The 22,977-nt window shown below is 43.7% G+C and overlaps 1 protein-coding gene across 2 annotated transcripts in view; it reads left to right on the top strand.

Moving 5' to 3' along the window:
• Positions 1-22,977, top strand: part of ASAH2 (N-acylsphingosine amidohydrolase 2) — a 65,368-nt gene that overhangs the window by 5,470 nt on the left and 36,921 nt on the right. For both annotated transcript variants that reach the window (XM_057308557.1, XM_026504647.3), the window contains exons 4-6: positions 7,152-7,328; positions 8,554-8,681; positions 9,846-9,923. In XM_057308557.1, the coding sequence (XP_057164540.1) occupies positions 7,152-7,328; positions 8,554-8,681; positions 9,846-9,923 (383 nt within the window). The remainder of the gene's footprint in view (positions 1-7,151; positions 7,329-8,553; positions 8,682-9,845; positions 9,924-22,977) is intronic.

Raw genomic sequence — 22,977 nt, 5'->3', positions numbered from 1 at the left:
AGCTCTATTGTAGGCTATGGAAGGCTCTTCTGTGATTTTCTCCTGATTGAGACCATGTTACCCCCTCTGTGGGGAAGGTTGAGTTTAGCAGAAGGGTGCCCATGGGCCCTGGGAAGGCAGCAGTAAGATGCACAGAGGGAAATGGAGAAGTAGGGTGATGGGCATGGCCTTCCAGCTATGTCTTTCTAAGCCAGTTTCTTGGCATTGACCCAGTTGTATTTTCTTTTTTTCTTTTCTTTTTTTTTTAACAGATGTTAAATTTTTATTAACATCAAGTTTTATTTATTTATTTTTTTATAATAATATATTTTTATTATATTATGTTAGTTACCATACAGTACATCCTTGGTTTTTGATGTAAAGTTCAATGATTCATTAGTTGTGTATAACACCCAGTGCACCATGCTATACGTGCCCTCCTTACTACCCATCACCAGCCTATCCCATTCCCCCATCCCCCTTCCCTCTGAAGCCCTCAGTTTGTTTCTCAGAGTCCATAGTCTCTCATGGTTCATTCCCCCTTCTGATTACCCCCCCTTTCTTTATCCCTTTCTTCCCCTACTGATCTTCCTAGTTCTTATGTTCCATAGATGAGAGAAACCATATGATAATTGTCTTTCTCTGCTTGACTTATTTCACTTAGCATTATCTCCTCCAGTGCCATCCATGTTGCAGCAAATGTTGAGAAATCGTCCTTTTGATGGCTGAGTAATATTCCATTGTATATATGGACCACATCTTCTTAACCCAGTCATCTGTTAAAGGGCATCTCGGCTCCTTCCACAATTTAGCTATTGTGGACAATGCTGCTATGAACAGTGGGGTGCATATGGCCCTTCTCTTCACTACGTCTGTATCTTTGGGGTAGATACCCAGTAGTTGTATTTCCTGCATGGGATCAGGTCACAGAAAGAGAATGTGCTCTTTTAAGGTCTGCTCGCATATTCATGAAGGTGAGGAAGAAGAGAGTCTGGAGCACTCAGGACAGTGACCATTAAATGTCCACTATTCAGTGTCACGTTATATTAGCCTCTATTAAACACTGTTTCTCTTGCTGTGTGAAGTGGCCAGTGACAGGGATGACAAGGGGGCCTTGAAGTGTTTCTCCAGTGTCGCTCCCCAAGAGGAGAATGGAAGCCTCCCCCATCTCTGGGCCCCCAGGGAGCAGGGGATTACATGTTCTCCCCACTCCTACACTTACAACAAAACTATGAGGTGGGTTTGTTGTTCTCCCCACTTTATGTATAAGGTAACAGAGTCGCAGAGAAGGCAAGGAACTTTCCCAAATTCACACAGTTAGCAAATGGTAGAGCTGGGTCCTGAACACATGTATGCCTGATACCAGAGCCCACATTCTTAAAAGTGACATTATTCTATTATCTTGGAGGGAAAAATGCATTGATCACCTGGTCATTTTGCTGGTCACTTCAGGGGGCACATAACCAAGTGAGTCATAATCCACATTCCCTATGAGCTCACTACCCAGTTGGGGAGAGGAGGAAGGGCTGTAATAGAAAAACACAGTAACTATAATTCACTAAAGTATGGTGGTGAGTTAGTTATCTATGACTGAGTAACAAGTAGCCCCAGAATACAGTGGCTTAAAACAGTAAACATCATCTCACATTCTGTTGGTCAGGAAATCAGGACTGGCTTAGCTGGGTGGTTCCAGCTTAGGGTATCTTGAAATCAAGGTGTTGGCAAAGGCTGCAGTCATTGGAAGGCTTGATTAATCCACTTCCAAGATGATTCACTCGTGTGGCTTCTGGCAGAAGGCCTCCATTCCCCGCTTTCCATATCCTCATGGCCCAGAGCTGCTGCTTTCCCCAGAGTGAGCAACTCGAGAGAAAGAGCAGCGAAGAAGCCACAGTGCCTCTCCTAACCCGGCTCAGAAGTTGCACTTCTAGCCTATTCCATCCACTGGAAGCAAGTCACCAAGTCCAGTTCACACCCAGGGATGGGAAAGCAAAGAGTCCCCTCTGAAAAGGAGGGCTAGCAAGGAACTTGCAGGCGCACAGTGTTTTAAAATTACCACAAGGGAACTGGAAAGTAGGGAATAATTTCATAGTGGATGTGATATTTGCATGGGCAAAATTTTACTTTAATTCCTGCATAGTTAACAGTATAGTTATACTAGCTTCAGGAGTAAAGTATACCGATTCCAACAATTGTATACGTGACTTAGGGCTCGTCGTGACGAGTGTGCTCTTCCTCCCTTCACCTAGTTCACCCCTCCCCCTCTGGTAACCCTCTGTTTGCTCTCTATAGTTAAGAGTCTGTTTTTTTGGTTTGTCTCTTTTCTTCTCTGTGTTCATTTGTTTTGTTTCTTATATTCCACCTATGAGTGAGATCATATTGTATTTGTCTTTCTCCAACTGACCTATTTCACGGAGCATTATAATCTCTAGATCCAACCATGTTGTTGCAGATGGCAAGACTGCATTCTTTCTTATGGCTGAGTAATATTCCAGCACACACACACACACACACACACACATAAAAAATCTGAGTAATATTCCAGTATCTGTCTATCTATCTATCTATCTACCACATCCTCTTTATCTGAATGGGAAGAATTTTCGGTGGCTAACATGGGGAGAGAGAGCCATCAAATGGAGGAGACAGCATGACCACAGGGAGACACAAGGGAGGAATGTAGACTGTCCTTTGAAGGGACAGGAATTCGTGCTATTAGGACACATCTGGGCATGTAATTGGGAATACACCTGGAAGGTATGTTGGCCATAATTGTAGAGGGCCTGGGATGCCAGTTGATTTTTACTTCTGTAAGTGATGGGGATTCTTTGAAAACTTTTGAGTGGAGGAGTAATGCAAACCCAATTTTGCTTTAGGATGATTAATCAGTGATGTTTGATGCAAGACTGAGGCTGGAGGTGAGGACACAAATTGGCAGCTTCGTTAAATTAATGTCAAGGCTCTACTGGTAAGGGTCCAGTTGGGAAAACGGTCATCACACTTGGTATTTCAAGCAGAAGAGATTTAATACATGGGAGTTTTACGATGCGTTGGTAGGCTGAACGAACTAGAAAGGGAAACTAGGTTGGCAGGAAGGATTTCAACTTTGCTTGGAAATTTCTCCTATGCCACGAGAGGCTGGCACAAAGGTCTTAAATCAATGGGGTGGCAGTGAGACTACATGGTGGTAGGAGGTCACATTAAATGATAATGAGATTTGGGAATGAATAGAAATAAAGGCTAGCACTTGCATATTTCCCATGGTGAGTCACGCACTGATTGCTTCTATGTATTAATGAATTTAATCCTCCAAACAACTGAATGAGGGAGGTGCTATTATGATGTCATTTGACATATTGGGAAGCCAGTTGCAGGGGATCGAGTAACTTGTGCATGGCTAGCCAGCTAGGAAGTGTCTGGGCTGTGTGCGCACGGAGGCATCTCGGTGCCAGCACCTACACGCACTACCACGACGCTTACTGCTTTCCCAGAGCACCGGCCGTGCTTCTGACAGGGGAAATGGTGGGGTCATGAGAAGAAATGGGAGAGTCAAAGGTGAACTTTGGGGATGGAGTGTGGAGCAGAGAGAGGATCCATGTGTTGGGTTGTAGAGACCTTGAAGTCAACAGTTCACCATTTTTCCCAATTCTTCCTGTTTTTACTTCCCTATGCAATCTGAGATGCAGTGGGAAGACCTTTAAATGAACCCACTTCCCTACCCCAGGTGAACCCAAGGGAAGGTGTGAAAAATAAACATAGCTAAACAGGGGCTCTTATGCTTCCCTAGAACACCTGGTTTTAGGCAGCTTCTCAGTCTCACTTTCAGGATTGATGAACTTTCCAGCATGGAATGAAAGTTTGGGAAGATCTCTGAGCAGTGAGGCAGGACAGGAGAACAGAGTGGCTTTCCAGCTCTTTCCATGGCAGGTTCTCAGGCGCATCAGTAATAGGAAACTGAACACAGAGGGGTGAGCTGTAGACATTCGGGCAACTTCTTCATTCTCTTCAAACACCCTCCTCTCATGACGTAGGGAACATGCTAATTATAATGGTTACTTGTAGGCATTGTCTTTAGAGGATTGAGTTTCTCTTTCCTTCTTGAAGTCCCATGTGTCGGACTTTGTATTGGAGAGTATAGTTTAGGATGCAATGCCTGTGACCTGTTTGTAGCCTTTTTCTTTTAAAATTTGAGATCCATAACTCCTATCTATTTAAGGGCTTGGTTCTTGAGTAAACCTGAAGAAGTACCCTGACTTCTAAAATCCTAACATAGTTCTCTGGGAATAAAAATGGGGGTAGGGCCAGGGGGACCTTTACAGTTGACCAGAAAATTATTTTTTTCCACAACCTTCTTGTCTTGGTGACGGAACTGTGAGAACATTAGCTTTTGGCAGCAGCTTTTAGTTGAGTTTTGTGGCGTCCCTTCAGTAATCATTCCACCTGCTCCTTACAGACGCTTCTTCCTCGTGTGGGTCGCCATCACTGTGTGGAAGAAGGTATAAGAGTGATGAAGCATGTGGGCTGGAGTTGGGTCACACAGAAGCAACATGGAAACTTCTTGGGACGGAGAATGTGGGCTACTTGGTCAGAGAGTGTTAGTCTGGTCACGTCCTATTTCCTTTCCACATTAGCCTGGCATCACAGGATTGCATAGTGGACATGGTAACCTAGCAATTGGTGTTTGCGGCATGGATTGGCTAACGAGGCAAGATGGTTTGTTAGGTCTTCCTCGTTCAATGGCTACATGAGTAGACGAGGGTGGTGTAGCTCTTCACCTAAAATAGAAGTTGAAGGGATGTATGTACGTGCACTGGGTATACAGCCCAGAAGTTCCTGCTGCTCCCGTATGGACCAGGGGTGTGTTGGAACTGGCTTGGACTGGCTCCTGAGGGCTGATTGTTAAATGTTCAGGAACTTTGTGAGCTCCGGTTAGATTCTTGAAATTGACTGTGGTGGGAATATTTACACCTCAGAAACTGGCAAACCATGCAAACGAGGGCTTTCGTTTCCGTCTGAATGCCAGTTTATCAGCACGCCGCTGCCTGTGCCAGACCCGAGGTAGACAGAGGTGCTAATTTAAAAAGGCCCTCTTTTTTTTGTTAAGTCCTTCTCAACACACTGCATCTGAGAGCAACTACCAACACATAGGACTGGGTACACGAGTAAGCAGTATTCGCCATCCCTGCCATAATTGAGCTTTCGTCCTTGTGCCCAGTATTAGGAGGTAGTGTCCTACATCGAGGAAAGTTGCTTTAGGTTTGGCACTTTTTTTAAAGTAATTAATTAATTTTTATTTTATTTTATTTTATTTTTTAAAGATTTTATTTATTTATTTGACAGAGATGGAGACAGCCAGCGAGAGAGGGAACACAAGCAGGGGGAGTGGGAGAGGAACAAGCAGGCTCATAGCAGAGGAGCCTGATGTGGGGCTCGATCCCATAACGCCGGGATCACGCCCTGAGCTGAAGGCAGACGCTTAACTGCTGTGCCACCCAGGCGCCCCTAAAGTAATTAATTTTTAAAATTATTATGTTCAATTAGCCAGCATAGAGCCCATCATTCTTTTTTGATGAAGTGTTCAATGATTCATTAGTTGCATATAACACCTACTTTTTAAAAAAGATTTATTTATTTGAGAGACAGCGCACAAGCAGGGGGAGGGGCAGAGGGAGAGAATCTTCAAGCAGGCCCCCCCGCTGAGCAGGGAGCCAGACACAGGGCTCAATCCTACGACCCTGAGATCAGGACCTGAGCCGAAATCAAGAACTGACTGAGCCACCCAGGCGCCCCGTGAGATCATCTTAATGATTTTTGGTATAAAAAATGTCAAAACATCTTTCCCAAGGAAGCCAAAATAATACCAAATTTCAGATTAAAGCTCATTAAAGCAGAATCAGAAACAGGTGCTCAGCACCATCAGGGATTTCTCTCTGTTGTTTTCTCGATGTGTCTGTGCCCCACAAGCACACATATCACGTATTTCGATGTTCACGGACTGACGAGTGCAGTGAGCATGCCCCGAGTCTCTCTGTGTGCATTCCCTCTCACTCCACAAGTCATCTGGAAAACTCAGGGCCTTACGGCCACACTTGGCCTGTCCTTTCTGTGGCTCGGGAATCCCAGGGAGGCCGGGCTGGGTGATCCCGACGTAGGCGAGAACAGCAGTCACACCCCCTCCCTTCTGTGTCGTGAGGTTGGACTCACGTGCGGCTAGGGCTGCGGGTGTTCGAAGGCTTGCCTGAGGTGAAGGGTCTACTGTGTCTGAGGTGGCTCACCCACAGGGCTGGCAGGTTGGTGCTGACAAGAGGGCTCCTTTCCAAACGGGGGTCCCCACAGGGCTGCTGGGGTGTCCTTAGGTCACAACGGCTGGCTTCCGCCAGGCCAGCAAGTGTGACGCTATGTGTCAGGGAATGTCAAGTTCTTCATTTTGGACCGGGAGGCAGTAAAGAGGCCTTTACATGCTCTGTTCACTGCCCCTGGGATGCTTTTCCCGTGTATTGCTTGACCAGGTTGCACTCTTCATTTTAAGCCTCTGGTGAAAGGTAACATTTTTTTTCCTCACTGACACCCATCACTCTCTTTTTCCCTACCCAGAAATCTTTTTCTTCATAGCATTCACCACTGCATGATACAATACAATATTACAGACTTACTTGTTTGCTCATTTCTCCCCCATTAGGAATAAAAGCTTCGTCAACGTGGGAAACTCACACATTCCCAGTGCTTAGACCAGCGCCTGGGCGCTAATACCCTGTGTGGAATAATGAATAGGAAAGCGTACTCATTCTATAGAGACGCGGATCTTGGTTGTGGCTCTTCTATTTATTCCATCAGCGGGCACATTATTCATCTCCTGTGTGCTTCAGTGTTCTCAGCTAGAAGACTAAAAATACCTACCTCTTGGGTTGTTCTAAAGATTTTAAAATAACATCATGCATGTAATACTTAACCCTGTGCTCGCAAATAATGAGGCTCCATGAAACACCAGCCGTGGCGGGGACTGTTGGTGTTGATGTTGTTACTACGAGGACACACTCAAGCGTAGGGTGAGGGGCCACTTGACAGGGATGTCATTGATGCGGATCTGCGATTAGCCTCACCCGAGCCTTTTCCATAGCGAGTTGCTATGTTATCCCTCTTCTTAGCTCTAATTTTTTTTTCCTTTTCTCCTGAAGGTCCTGAACAGACTGCAGAGTAAATACGGCTCCCTGTACAGAAGAGACAATGTCATCCTGAGTGGCACGCACACTCACTCAGGGCCAGCGGGGTTTTTCCAGTATACCGTATTTGTCATTGCCAGTGAAGGCTTTAGCAATCGAACTTTCGAATACATGGTCACTGGCATCGTGAAGGTAGGCACAGAGCCCCAGAGGGAGCTGTTTTTTGCCTCGCCTACAAGTGTTGAGGAGTGGTTTGCTGTGACATGGAGACAGTCCTTCGAGGGTCTTGGTCTGAGCATCTTCGCTCCAACCTCGCCTCCGTTTCTGACTCCCATGCAGCTTCTGGTCTCCGAGGCACTGTCCTGAGAGAGGACAGTTCTCTGCAGGAAGCCTCATGCAGTTGTCTAAAGGGACATAAAGTTATAACCATTATAACCGAGAGGGCCCCCATGTGGTCTGTTCTCTGCGTTAAGTCACACGAAAAGCAACCCATCAAGGAACCTAAAGTAATTACAAATAATTGCAATCTTGCCACCTATTTCCCAAACAGCATGGCAGGGGATCCTGTTTCTACATGCACCCTCACTGCTCATGTCCTCAGTGGTAGCTGCAGCCAGCACAGAGCTCCTTCCAGAACCTCTGAGCCCCCCTCCCATTCCTGGCTTGGGTTCCTCTTATTCCTCTCTCCCTGTCTCTCAGCTTACTATTTCCTCCTACAGGATCCTGTCTAATGTTCTCCCCATGCCTCTGCCTTCAAGATGTAGTCTCTCTCTACTTTTTCTCATGAAGCCACTCCCCAAGCCCCACCACCTAGTCCGCAAAGGCAGACACATCCTTGCAACAATGTTTTCCAGCCTCTGCCTGGCACGTCATGGCTGGCTGCGTGAAATCAATTTCATGGGTTGCAATACGCATTGGAAAAACAGAACTAAAAACAGATCGGAGAAAATCATGGTGCCAAACACATAGTAAGGGTGTAGTTTGTCTTGTGGACTTTTGTTTCAGGACACAGGCGTCGATGCGTATTAAGTTGTGATGAAAAATTTTTGCTTACTTTGGTTTTGAGTCAGAAAGTTTGAAAAACTTTGCCTCGGTGTGTGGGGGGATGGAGTGAGTACAAATCCTGGTCCAGTGTTGGGGGAGTCACTCCCAGTTTGGTCACCTGAGCCCGAGAACGGTGTCTGACCCAGCAGCCCCGGGACACTCAGGTGCCCATTGTTGCAAGCTTCCCAGTTCATGGCAATTCTGTCTTAGCCCCAAAGCCGTCTGCGCACCCCCAGAGTGACCCTCCCTAGCAGGAGCAGCTTGGAGACAAAGGAAACTGTCCACAGCGCCCCTCTGTTTATATTGACTAAGTCCGTATCCCACCAGGATTTCTTAATTCCCAACTTGCTCTCACTCTCTCTTTAACCCACAGAGCATCGAGATGGCGCACAAAACTATGAAACCAGGCAAAATCTTCTTCAACAAAGGCATTGTGGAAGGTGCCCAGATCAACCGAAGTCCCTCTTCTTACCTTCAGAATCCTGAGTCCGAGCGAGCCAGGTGAGGGGGTTTATCGGGATCAGATCACGTGTTTCCTTTAGCCGTCTCGGTGACAGAATCTCAGAACACAGTTGTTCCCGGAGGAACGTGGCGGGATCCTGAGGGAGTAGTAAAGCTTAGATAAATTTAAAACGTGCTTAGAGGTTACGAGTGGCAGAAGTACAAAGTGAGTGTGGGGGCACACACCAACCCACGCACAAGTCTGGCCGCTTTGCTGGCTGTGGGGAGTCAGCGACAATGGAGGAAGGACTACTGGCTTTGGAAATGGGCACGACTCTGGTCTCATCTTTGCTTGATCGCTTCCTAGTCGTGTGACTTTGGTGATTTGCTTATTTGTAATTTATTGGCTCTCAGCCTCTTCTGCAAAGTGGAGATAAAAATGTGCACGGCATGTGTTTGTTAAATTAATGAACAGCTCTTTTTATTATGTCATTCAGAAGAAATCACCTCCGTCCAGGAGAATCTGGCAAGAGAAAGGACATAAAAGGATAAAGAAACTGGAATAAAGAGCAAGAAATAAAACTAGAGTAATTGAACGGAACGACTAAGAGACATAGTTCTTTGTCTTTTTTTTTTTTAATTTTTTTAAGTGCTGAACCAGGTTTGCAACAGAAGAGAAGCACGTGACTACTATGGCATAGTAAAAGAATACCTCAGTTTCAATTTGACCGCTTGACATTTTACATTTGTCTGTGTGTTTTTCAGTAGATTTCAAAGGAATTGATTTTTAGAAAACATAATCTGATTTCCCTTGAAAGGAGTTGAAAAAGCCACTTTATGCTGCAGGTCATGAATGCTTTTGATTTTGCATATTCCTTGCTATTTTTAAGAGATTCCATTAAAATTTAATATGAGTAGAAATTTCAAAGGCCAGTCTTTCTGGTAAGAAATACCAATACGTTCTGGAAGATCGTGTCTATGACATAGAGATGTATGTTTCACGTCCAGTCGGCTGGCCTGATGCCTCGGACTCTGACAGCGCTTGCAAACCATTTCTTTAGCTGAGGAATGGGGTCGTGGATGTGGTTTGTAGGACAATACAGCAAGTCAGGACGCCTCGCTTACGGAAAGGTGTTTTGGTTTTGTGTAGCTCCTACTGCTGGTCGTACAGGAGGGCCAGGCTCTGACGTCGAAGTGACGGAGTTTCTTTGTTTTGCTGACTAGGTATTCTTCAAATACTGACAAAGAAATGGTCGTCCTAAGAATGGAAGATTTGAACGGAGCTGAACTGGGCCTTATCAGGTACGCTGTTTACTTTTTTGTTGTTGTTTTCCATTCTGTCTGGATAACTTTCCTGAGTCCTGAAGAGGGGGTGATGGGAGGAAGAGACTAGAATAGTGGCAGCAGACGTTGAGAATCTGTGGAGTGGTTCAGAGTCCAGACTTGGGAATCAGGTCCATCTGGGGTTCAGCCATGGACCCTGGGACAAGGTTCTCAGCCTCCCAGGGCTCAGTTCCTCACTTGGAAAATAGGGCCAATTAAAGGATGAGGTAAATGAGGGACCTGGGTGAAGGTGTGCAGCGTAGCATCTGGCATATGATGTAAGGATTCAGTCAGTCCCAGTGCTTATTACTCTAGCAAGACGTCATATATGGAACTTCGATGACGGCGGACCACTCGCTCTCAGTAAAATGAGAAACGCTCTGACCAACCGGGCAAGTGATAATGGGTTCGAGATGATTTACCTGTGTTTTCCTACAAGAATGAAGTTAAGTCCAACGTAGGGCAATGCTAATGAGTGATGGGAGCAGAATCAAGGCCACGTCTAGGAAACAGATGAGGCAAAACTACAGCGTGGCATGGATTTGAGTTCCGTTTTGTATGTAAGAAAATGTAGATTTTGTTTTCTTCAAAAAGAAGGCATTTGCATTCATGTGTGAATTTGGTCCCTGCAATTGGACAGACTCAGGAATTGTCTGGATGGGTAACAGTGCCAGACGCCTTGGTGTGTGGACTTCCAAGGGATGCAGGATGCCCGACGGAAGTGCAAGATGGCGCACAGGCACTGCAGTTGAGTGGCTGGGGTTCACTCTGGGTTGTCATCGTGACGAGCTACGTGACTTTGGCCAAATTACTTAACTGCTCTATGTCTCAATGTTCTTACTTTAAAATTGAGGGATAAGGTGAGTCCTCAAAATGTTGATAGTAAGTGTTATTAAAGGCAGATAGAGTCTATCAGATAGAGTCATGAAATCCTCATGTGAAAGTTTCTATGGAAGTCAAATTCACAGTTAATTATAAGTAATAAGAGGTGAATGAAAACATGAAAGACTATGACCAGGACTGGCCTGACAATAGATGAGGGACAGCCTGGTGGTGAGGGGTTCTGGTGTCAGGTGTAGGTTTTAGGACTCGAGTTCAAATCCTAGCCTGCCACTTACTAACCCTGAAGCCTAGGGAAAGTAACTTACCTACTTACTCCTCAACTATTCCATTTGAAACTGGGAATAATAATACCTCATAGGATTGTTTCAAGATTAAATGAGGTAACACATACAAAGAACACCATTATTGGCTTATCAGAGGGCTTGACATTCTTAGTATTGGAGTTACTTCTTTGGGTTTCAAGTGAGGTCACTAAAAACTCCCTGATAAAATAAACTTTATTATTTGGGTTGACATAATAGGAGTCATTCATCCATTAATGATTAATTCATCTACCGATTAGTTGCCTCCCTGGTGTTTCACTCAATAGACTTTCTGAATATCCGGCATGAGGCTGTGTGCTGGGGGTATGTTGTGATGAATAAAGCATGGTCCCTATCGTGAAGGGTCTTACCAGCTGGTGGGGTGATTGGGGCAGGACAGCACAGAGACAGACAAGGGATCACACCAGAAGTCAGGTGGCCATCAGTGCTACCACCTGGGCACGAGTAAATGCTGTGGGAATTCGGAGGAGGTGGCACTGATGCTTGGGAGCATTGTGGGAGGCTTCACAGAGAAAATGACCTTTGAACTGCAGCTGAAGGAGCCAGGCGCTTTCTCACGGAGTCATGAAAACACAGTGAGCCGTAAGGCCAGAGTATGGGTGACTGTCAGGGAGGGGCAAGGGGTGAACTTGAAAAGTTGAGCTAGTTCCAAATTGTGAGTCACTTTGGTGGGACATTCGGTTCAGAGACAGTCAGGATACACACATATTATCTGTAACTAGTTAGAGAATTCCACATTTGTTGGAGGGAAGAAGGACCATTTTTCCTTATCGTTTATACTTAACTCTTGGCTGAATGACTGAGACTATTCATGATTCCCTTCTATTAGTTTCTGAATCATTTAACGATGCCAACGGAAAACTAAAACATGTTATCCTTTTGCCAGATGTTCTTTGCTTCCTTGCATATGACTGTATAACATATCTAGAAGTCCCAGGGTCAACTGTTAAGGTTATAACAACTCGCCTCCATCTGCTATGCGTAACACACTGCAGTAACTTTCTATTGTTCTTGTAGCTGCCCATATGTTATCCTTGATGTAAGTGCTCCTGCGATTGCCTCTTGTTGCGTAGTGATAATTGCTCTTTGAATGCATTAAAAATGGTCCAAAGCACGAAGTCAAGTCTGGGCTGCTAAGTAGCTCAGCCACCATATGTAGGTGCCTGCTGTTAGACAGAATCCCAAGGTGGGAGGAGTCCGAATCTCAGATTTGCAGGGTGTCATCTAGTCCAAAGCTCAGCTATGGCCTAGAAAGGTGATATGACCTGTCTGTCCAATGTCACGGCCAAGACTGCTCTCTTCGCACTGAAAATCATATTGAAGTCCACAATTGATTTTTTTCCTACTTTCATTTTTGTTTTCATTTCTTCATTCAGCAAGTCTGCACTGGATACCTGCTATGTGCCATGCAGGACTCCCCAGTCCTTGGAATGGTGCATTTCCTGGCTGTGAAATCAGGAATCAAATACCTTAGAACCAAATCCCCACGTCTGTGCTCCTTGAGCAAATCCCTTAAACTCTCGGAGACTCAATTTCCATATTTCTCTAATGTGGATATAATATCTTCTCTCCATAGGTTATTATTCACTCATTCGTTTATTAAATATTGTAGAGCGTATACGTCATGGACTGAGCTAGCACTATAGATACACTGATGAGCAAAAATAGGTGGAATTGTTGCTCTTATAGAATTTATAATCTCCTGGTAGAGACAAAAGGTATCCAAATAGTCATACAAATAATTATAATTGGGTTATAATTGTATAATTATAATTGGGTTAATTGCTATGAAAGGAAGGTATGTATAGTTATCTTAAAGGGACTTGACCTGGTCAGGGAGTTTGGGAAAAGCTTTCCTAAGGATTTATCAATGGAACTAAAAACCAAAGGAAGGGTGAGAATTGACTGGCAAATTGGATGGTGGTGGTGGTGGGGGGGAAGGAGCATTTAACATAGATGGCGAAGCATATGCAAAAGTCCTGTGGCCCATTAGAGGAGCTGATAGAAAGTCTGTGTGCCTGGAGTGCAGAGAACGGTGTTGTGAGTTAAAGTGAGTAGTAGAGATTAGATGCTACAATAAAGATTTTGGTCTTTATACCAGGGGCAATGGAAAAATCATTACAGTATTTTAAGCTGGGGTTGGGAGATGGAGGCTCTTGAAGGGTTAGGATGAGTGGAGACTTGAGGAATGGAATAGAATTCCATGTGTGAAACTATTCCAGAAGTCATTAAGTTCTTTGCAGCTGTGAGGGCACCATTTGCTTCAGTTGGCCTGTCTATGCCAGGGAAGTGTTTCTGTCTTTTTGCCTGGTTCTACCTCATGCAGAAACAGTAAATGATTTGTCTCTAGTTGTGGAGGACACATTTGGGACGTTCTGAGTTCTGAATTAAAATGGAAGCTGGATAGCATTCACAAAATTCACTTTGAGGGACTCTGGAAGGCACCTGAAAGAAGGAGTCTCTCCTCCAGTGGAGAACATGACATTAAGTCTTGAGAAATCCTGTTGTCATAGGATAGCTTGTGCAAGAGGAAACTCTGAAAGGAGAAAACCAAGCAGAGGTTTCAAACGTCTGCACCAAAAGGAAAGTCATAAGGGCAGCCAGATAATCTGAATGGCGGCTCTGGTTGGTGCCTGTATCTCTGGGCGTGGTGGCTGGGGGAGTGGGGGGGGCACAGGCTCATTTCCTCGGGCTCCATGCACCAGCACAGGCTTGGTCTCACTGCTCTTCCCTCTGCCCCGTCAGGTTCTCTGTCTTCAGCTTGCAGGCAGGGCATGGACTTTTTTCTCCTTTTTCTTATCTTATCAGCCCTATTGGGCTCCATCCTGTGTGGCTCCTCTTTGCCAGAGCTGTGAGGAAGGTCTGAGCGGGTTTCTGAATGATTGCTCAACTGCCTTGTGTTTTACGCACTGCAAATCCTCTTGTTCTCGCAGGAAGGGGTCACGTGAGGGGGTTCTTTCAAGATGTGTGTTACGAAACAACAGGATGATTTGTTCATCCTATTTGAATAACTGGTGTACGCACTTAGAAAAGCCCAATTTATGACATTAAGCTAATTTATTCGAATGATGTTGACTTATAGAACTTGGTTGTGGGGTGTGTATGCGTGTGTAAATCTTCTCTACATCTATGACCATGACTTCTTGAACGATCACGTCTGTCTGTTCTGCCCTCTGCGTTCTCCCCTCAGTCTCCTTACCTCACTCACAGAGCAGGCATGGAAAGCTCAGGGCCTGCCCTTCACCAGCCATTCTGGGCTTCTGCCTCCACCTCAGCTCATCTTTGTACAAATACCTTCTCCATTAGCGTTAACTCTGGTTTGCAAAGCCCTGCTCTCTATTTCTACGTCCTTAGTTTCTTCTTCCTGTTCTGCTTCGTTCCTGCTGTCGTGAAGCTTGATGCCATCTTCTTGCCCCAACTTCCTGTCCGCTTGCTTGCGCTGTTCCTCTCCGGTGGAGGATAGTCCTGGGCTCTGTGGTAAGGGTTCGTCCTGCGTCTGGTCCACCCCTGTTTAAAGTGAAGCTGCTGACTAAGCATTCTTTGATGACAAGGGTGATGATAGTTGACTGATGACAGAGATAAATCATGCTTGTTAATTTAAATTGTTAAATTTAAAAGTTCAAAAACCAAAGTTTATAGGGGCGCTTGGGTGGCTCAGTTGGTTAAGCATCCAACTCTTGATTTGGGCTCAATTTGTGATCTCAGGGTCATGGGATCAAGTCCTGCATTGGGCTCCACACTGGGCGTGGAGTCTGCTTGAGATTCTCTTCTGCCCCTCTCTCTGACCCTCCCCCCACCCCCAGTCACATGCGAGAGTGCCCTCTCTCTCTCAAATAATTAAATAAAACTTTTAAAAGAGAAAGTTTACAAAGTTTAAAAACCAAAGTCATAAAACCAGTTGCCAAAACTGGCAGAAGGCGTTGGACTTACTTGATTGTTGGGTTTCTGGAATATTCTTAACCTGAAGAGAGTTGGGAGGCTATTACTTTTTTACTCCAAGTATACTTTTTTTTTTAAGTATAAAAATAATATGTATTCACCAGGGAAAAATAAAATATAAACAAGTAGAAAGAAAGAAAAATTAACTCCAAGTTTTACTTCCCAAAGTCAATCGTGGCTCATATTCAGGCACATTTTCTTCTGCCCAATTCCCAATGTAGAACATAAAATAAAAAATAAGCTTGTCTAAAAGGTCATTCTGTAAAAGTAGGTGCTTAGTTCCACTCTGGGCACTAGAAGTTTTAAAATACTGTGAGAAATATTAACTGTATCTCTATGTGCTAGTGTGTGTGTTTGTGTGTGTGTTTGTGTGTGTATGTTTCGTAGTGATTTTCTTTACATCTAATAACGATTTTTTTTTTGTCTCAAAATCTTTGTATTCTCCTATTAGCACAACTAACTCAGCTCTTTGAAGGTTAGAATTTGCAGGTATATTTTTTCTGTCATTTTCTTTCAACTTTTATTTGTTCTTACATTTTAGAGATGTCCCTTATGAATATCATATAGCTTTGTTTATTTGTTTTTCACTTTGACAATTTTCATCTTTTCATAAGTGAGTTTAGTCTATTTTTAGGAATTGTAATTACTGCATATCTGCACTTCTTAGGTATCTTTTCACTTTCTGCTATTTGTTTCTCTTTTTCAATGCCTTTTCTCCCTCTCTTATCCTTTCAGGATTGATAGAGATTTAAAAAAATCTTTAAATCAAAGATTATAGGGGCACCTGGGTGGCTCAGTTGGTTAAGCATCTGCCTTTGGCTCAGGTCATGATCCCAGGGTGCTGGGATTGAGTCCCCCATTGGGCTCCCTGCTCAGTGGGGAGCCTGCTTCTCCCTGTCCCACTCCCCCTGCTTATGCCCTCTTTCTTTGTGTCAAATAAATAAATAAAATCTTTAAAAAATAAATGGAAGATGATAGTTTCCAAAGATGGTGGCAACAAAAACTCTTATCACATGTATTCTATACAAAGTGACCTTGAATAAGACCCATTAAGACATGGAGAGGATTTCCCGAGCCTTTGAATCTTGGCTGGCCCTGGAACCATTTTGATCAGTAGAAGGTGTCAGAGGTGACACTGTGGCAGGGTTGGGATAAGTTTTTGGTTTTTAATGGACTTTATTTTTTAGAGTAGTTTTAGGTTCCCAGCAAAATTAAGCAGAAAGTGCAGAGATTTTCTATATACTGTCTGCCTGTCCTTCCCCCCATCAGTATCTGAGAACAGAGGGGTATGTACATTAAAGTCAATGAACCTACATGGATACAACATTACCACCCAAAGTCCATAGTTTACATCAGAGTTCACTCTTGGAGTTGTATCAAGTGGTTTTTAAAATCTTCTCTCTTTTGTTCATGTATTTTATATTTCAACAGTGAACAAAAAAAAAAAAGGAAAGAAAATTAAAAATCACCTGGTAATTCTGGGACAGGATAGCTTCTATTAACAGTTTGTTACATATCTTGTTAGATCATCTCTGTACATTTTTTATTGAAAAAGTGAGACTTTATATACAATTGGTAGCTTTTTCATTCAGAAACACCTTATGAATACCTTTCAATGCTACTTAGTATTTTTAAATTTACCATTTCTAATGGCTGCATAGTATTCTGTTGTATGCATGACAATGTACTCAACGTAGCAGCGAACATTTGATACTCAGTTTATAATTTTTGCCATCATAAAGTACCATAGGATAAACATTCCAGAACAGATATCTTATATATTTGCCAGTGATTTCCCTAAGCTGAATTCCTAGAAGTGTGATTGCTGGGCTAAAAAGGAATGCTGCTTACTAAGGCTTTTCTTTTAAATGGCCAAATGGCCCGCTGGAAGGTTTTTGCTACTTTTCACTCCTGCTACCAGAACATGAGTGGAGGGCTGCTTTCCATGTTCTTGTCAATCTTGGGATCATCATGCCCTACAATTATTGCTGAATAAGAGACCCCCAAGGGGCGCCTGGGTGGCACGGCGGTTGGGCGTCTGCCTTCGGCTCAGGGCGTGATCCCGGCGTTATGGGATCGAGCCCCACATCAGGCTCCTCCACTGTGAGCCTGCTTCTTCCTCTCCCACTCCCCCTGCTTGTGTTCCCTCTCTCGCTGGCTATCTCTATCTCTGTCGAATAAATAAATAAATAAAAAATCTTTTAAAAAAAAGAAAAAAAGAGACCCCCCCAAGAGCCAAATCACTTCTGTCTTCCTTTCAGTTTCTTCAATTCCTGGTTAGTTAGGCTGGATTTAAAAAAAAATACTCAAATACTCTTTGGGCCATTTCTTGTTTTGCTTTTGTTGATTGCTTCATCGTGTCATTCAGGATATAAGAATTTTGAATGTAGTGATTTATTAGAATCTACCCCACCCAGCTCTCTCTCCAATTACATTATTGAGAGGCACTACATCATCCAGGACTTTTGAAGACAATAAAAATAGCTGCAAATGTACATCTCTTTTCTGGAAGGGAGATGGTAGAAAGATTTTTCCAGGATGCTGGCCACCAAGTTTACCTGTAACTTCAGAAGGGCTCCCCTTGCTGCTCATTGTCTTTCTTTAATCTGGGCAGTCTGGTCTGTACTCTGTTTCTGCTTCTTTAAAATCAGGTCATTCTTTGGGTCTGGTAACCCTACTAGTATAATGCAAGGAAACACCCTTTCCTCTCCTTCCCCAGATAGTTTGTAGTGGGGCAGGGTGAGAACTGTAAGGGAGGTGAAAAAGAGGTGTGTGAATGAGGGTAATTCGTGCCAAGGGCCACAACACACAGCCCATGAAATTCCAGTGGCTTAACACGTTAAGGACTTGAAATGTGCACATTCCCCACACGTGCAAAGTCCAATAAAAATTGGGTGGTCCCTCTGCATGTGTGTGATTGGCCAGGGCTAGTCACATGTCCCATCTTGCTAGTGAGACAGGGAAGTAGAGGACATTGGGTATTTTGTAAGCCCATAAATCTCTGCCACAGGAAGGCAGGGTTTCTTCCTTTAATTATTTCATGTGCATATGATGTGGGTTGAAAAATATGTGTTGAATACACAGGTGCGCATGTTTCATATATTTTAGTATCGTAATCTCTGACACACACACACAGAGCTTTGCATCTCTTTCCCCCTTATCATCACCATCATCACCATCCTGGCCATCAGCTGCAGACCAGGACCGGGATCAGGATCAGCGCCATCCACCTCATCGTGGTGATAATTCACTCCATTCTCTGTGTAGACCAGTCTTTGTGCCGAGCACTTTAGATGTACTTGTTCCTTGGGTTGTCAAATGTGAGGCAAATACTACTATTATTATGCTGCATAAATGAACACTGAGGTTCCACTAAATTAAGAAATTTGTGTCTGAGTCTAGAGCTAGAACTTTAGCTGCTAAAACATATGGCCTCAGTAGAGTTTCTTAAGACGGCCATAACAAATTGTTATGCTCTGGCTGGCCTAAAACAACAGAAATGTATTCTCTCACCATGTCAAGAGGCCGGAAATCCAAAATCAGGTGGCAGGGTTGGTTCCTCCTGGAGGCTTTCAGGAGAATCTGTTCCATGTGTCTCCCAGCTTCTGCTGGTAGACCTGTCACTCCAATCTCTACCCTCATCTTCACATTGCCTACTTCTCAATGTCTCGGGGCATCTCTCTGTTCCTTTCCTCTTGTTATGAGGACACCAGTCACTGGATGTAAGACCCAACTCAGGCTAATATGATTTCATTTGATCTTTACCTTGTTCATATGTCTAAAGACTATTTCCACATAAGGTCACGTCCTGAGGATCTGGTGGACATGAATATGGTGGGGGACGCTATTCAACCCACTACAGCTTCCTATATTGTATTTACCCAGAGGGCTCCCATTTTATTACACGTCTTCATGAACACTACCTTCCAGTGGATGTACAATGTTCTCCTTCCCAATTGGTGGACATGTAGGTCAGAGAGGGCTGCCATTAGCACATAGGACCTTGATGCACAGCATACGGAGGCACTTCCTTCTCTGGGCTGACGGAGGTGCCTAGCTCCGTGAGCGGGGGGCTGGATTTCAGCCTCCGTTTACCCCTTTTGCAACTCATTCTTGTGCAGGGCATGCTGGATGTGGTGGCCTGGGTTTGAGAGAATGGCACTTGGGACAGGTTTGTTACTGTGTTAGAATATGGAGGAAGCTCAAGTTTGCATTTGGCTTTTCTTTTCTGCTTCGGAGTAGGAAGTGCAGAGTGTCTGAATTAAAAGAGGCCCTAGAAAATGCCTCAGTTACACAGGGGAAGAGAATAATTAGAAGATTTTATATTAATTTGCTGTGTATTGATTCACAAAACATAGTCAAAATTCATTATTGTTCAGTCTTAGGAAACAGAGACTCAGAAATTTTCACCAACTTTACTACAGACTGGGAAAAAAATCTCTTATCTCTGGACCTTCCTTGGTACCTTGATTGTATCGTGCTAAGCCCTGAAGAGCCCTGCTTTTGCTATGATGTAATGATTATTTAGAAGTGTTTATTTTATATTTTTTATTAAATATTTTATTTATTTATTTGAGACAGAGAGAGAGCATGAGCCAGGGGAGAGAGTCACAGGGAGAGGGAGAAGCGGATTCCCGGCTGAGCAGGGAGCCCGATGCGGGACTCCATCCCGGGACCCTGAGATCATGACCTGAGCTGAAGGGAGACTTTTAACCGACTGAGCCACCCAGGTGCCCCTTAGAGGTGTTTATTAACAGGGGCATATTTTATCCTTTTGTGTCCGTATTCTAACTTCTTTTGAAACCACCTCAACCTTTCTTTCTCTCTTTTGAACTCTGCTTTGAAGAATGTGGGTTGGTTTTTTGTTTTGTTTTGTTTTTTTGGTTTTTTTTGGTCAGATAAAATAAATTGTGAGTGCAGCTTTCTTAAACTAAAATGACCACTTTTCTGCATATATTTAAAGATATTCATCTCTTGCCATAATACTTTGGTTGCTGTGACAAGCCAGATATTTGAATAGCATGTATTTCAAAGGCCAGAGGAGGAAATATACAGCATCTTCTTATTCTGAAATTCCAAATAACTTTTTTGAATGCTTATTTTTTTAGTTTTATAGAGAAAGAAAATTCTGTTAATTTTCTAAGGCCTTAAGTAAGTGAAAATGAATACATGAAATCAATGAAAATTCAAGTCTGTAGTCTAAATAGCAGACCAAAATTCTTAGCATTTGCTTTCTTTACAAATAGTGTTCCTTGATGGTAGGGGATAAACCTGATTCCTCTCTATGTTCCCTGGGGTTTAACACAATGCCCACCATATGCTGGGCTACTAATAAATTCATGCTGATTGAATGATGAGAGCAACTGCCATGTCTCCTTGCCCTTACCCATTCTGCTGTGGCCAGATTGACCATCCATCCTCCTAGCCCTCTATACCCCTTCTGATCTTCATGCCTTTGCTACAAATGAGTTTCCTCCATTGATCCCCTTGCCAAGTTCCTGCTTATCTTTTAAGACCCAGCTCAGATGTCACCTCTGCTATGAAGCATTCCTCAAGGGCAAGATGATGCCTGTTCGTCTTCACGTCTCCAGTGCCTGGCACAGAATCAAAGTTAACGAGATGTGTACTGAATGGGCAAGTGAATGAAATGAAGGGACAAAGCCAGTATCCCATGGCAGAGAAGAACTTGGCCTTTGTGGTCTGACAAACCTGGATTCATAGACCCGCTTCTTGACTTACAACGGTGTGACCTTGGTCAGATGACTGCATCACTCAGAGAGGTCATTTCCTTAGCTGTAAAATAAGGACAATGATAGCATCTGACTTGAAGTGTTCCTGTTAGAATGAAATGAGATCCTGTGCATGAAATCCTTCACCTAATCGGTGCTAAATGATAGTCAGTGTTGATAAAATGATTCTACGGATTTCCTTCGATTGCACTGGAGGGGTTGCGGTTTGGCCGAATCCGGCTGACCTCAGTGCAATCTTTTCAGACAGGAGTATTTTGGTCGGGGAGCCAGGAAACTGTGATGGCCGCCACCCCCTTTTCCTTCCAAACTAGAGGGAGTAAAACTGCAAAAATACAGACTCCCAACCACCTGGAAAATGTTTGTTGACGAGAATTTTCTCTGGCACTTGAGTTTTAGGAGGGAGAGGCAAACCATACACACGAAAAAGAAACTAGTGTAAGGATTTTTTTTTAAATATAGAAACTCTGCAAATAACTTCTGGGAGATGACCTTAGAACTACCTTTCACCTAAATTTCTGTCCGTTTACGTGGTGGCAAATACTTACCTTGGGGACTGAATTTTGCTTATGGACTCGTGATTTGGCCTTACACTGTTTAAAAGAAAAATCCGAAGTGGATGTCAACATGAAAAAAAAAACCCTATTATGGAAATTTTCAAATATATGCCAATTTAGCGTGATTAAGCTAATGAATCTCCAGCAGCTCTTATCCAGCTTCAGTAATCAGCAATCCTCTGTCACTCTGTTTCATCCCTCTTCTTCTTTTGTTTGCTTTGCTAGACTTTTAAAAGCAAATACCAGATATCAAAACATTTCACTCATAAATATTTCAGCATATATCTCTATCAGGTAAAAATGTAAGAAAAGTATAACTACAAGCCATGATCATAACCAACAAAATTAAAAATAATTTCTTTTTTTTTTTAAAGATTTTATTTATTTATTTGACAGAGATAGAGACAGCCAGAGAGAGAGGGAACACAAGTAGGGGGAGTGGGAGAGGAAGAAGCAGGCTCCCAGCAGAGGAGCCCGATGTGGGGCTCGATCCCATAACACCAGGATCACGCCCTGAGCCGAAGGCAGACGCTTAACCGCTGTGCCACTCAGGCGCCCCTAAAAATAATTTCTTAATATGATCTAAAACCCAGTCTATACTCAGTTTTCCCTGTTTGTACCAGTGAAGTCTTTTTACAGTCCTTTTATCTGAATCAGAATCCAAACAGTCCACAGACTACATGTGTTGACTATGTGCTTGAAGGCTCTTCATTGGTAACAATTCCCCTCCTTTTATTCCATGCTACTTACTTCTTTTTTTAATTGAAAGGTTTTTATTTGAGCATAGTTGACACACAGTGTAACACTAATTTTAGGTGTACAATGAAGTGATGCAACATTTCTGTAGGTTATGCTGTGCTCAGCACACGTGTAGCTACCATCTGTCACCAGACAGCGCTATTACAGTGCCATTGACTAGAGTCCCTATGCTGCGCCTCTCGTAGCCATGACTGATTCATTCCCTAACTGGGGTCCTGTGTCTTCCACTCCCTTGCACCCATTTTGTTCATCCCCTTCCACTCCTTCCTCTCATGACATTTACCTCTTTAAGAGTTTTTAAATCAATAAACATTGCACAAAAACATGGACTTATGGAAGATCTGGCAGCACTGGCTTAGACCTTCATAAGCAGACTAGTAGAAGCTACTGTCTTCAGACCACGCAGGTCCCTCCATGTAGCCACAGTTCACGCCAGTCCCCATTCCGCCAACCAGCTCAACCCATCTGTGTGGCCTGCCCAGCTCCCGTGGGCGTAGTGCTGGTGATCTCTGACCTACATAGACATCTGTTGGGCAATGAGGACTGGATCCTGAACGACAGCCTTGAAGTTTCGAAGCATCCCTAGTCATAAAGTAAATGCTCAGTTTTGTGTGCTCTATTACTTAGGTAGGAATGTAAACTGAAATGTTTAAAAAGCTTTCAGCAAGGACTTCAATCAACAAGGATTTTTTTTTTTTACAAATCTTAAATTGGCCTGAAACTTTTGGAAGTAGTGTCTCTCTTTTCTTGAGCATTCATTCTAGGGAATTTGCATGATAGCCCTCCATTTTGTAAGTCTCTTTTTCACCTGTGTGGAGGTTTGATCCTACGAAGGCCACGGGACAAGGTGTCACGAGACCCAAAC

This window comes from Ursus arctos, unplaced genomic scaffold (assembly GCF_023065955.2).
Source record: "Ursus arctos isolate Adak ecotype North America unplaced genomic scaffold, UrsArc2.0 scaffold_7, whole genome shotgun sequence".
NCBI classification, from domain to species: domain Eukaryota; kingdom Metazoa; phylum Chordata; class Mammalia; order Carnivora; family Ursidae; genus Ursus; species Ursus arctos.
This window is presented reverse-complemented; position numbering and strand designations above follow the sequence as displayed.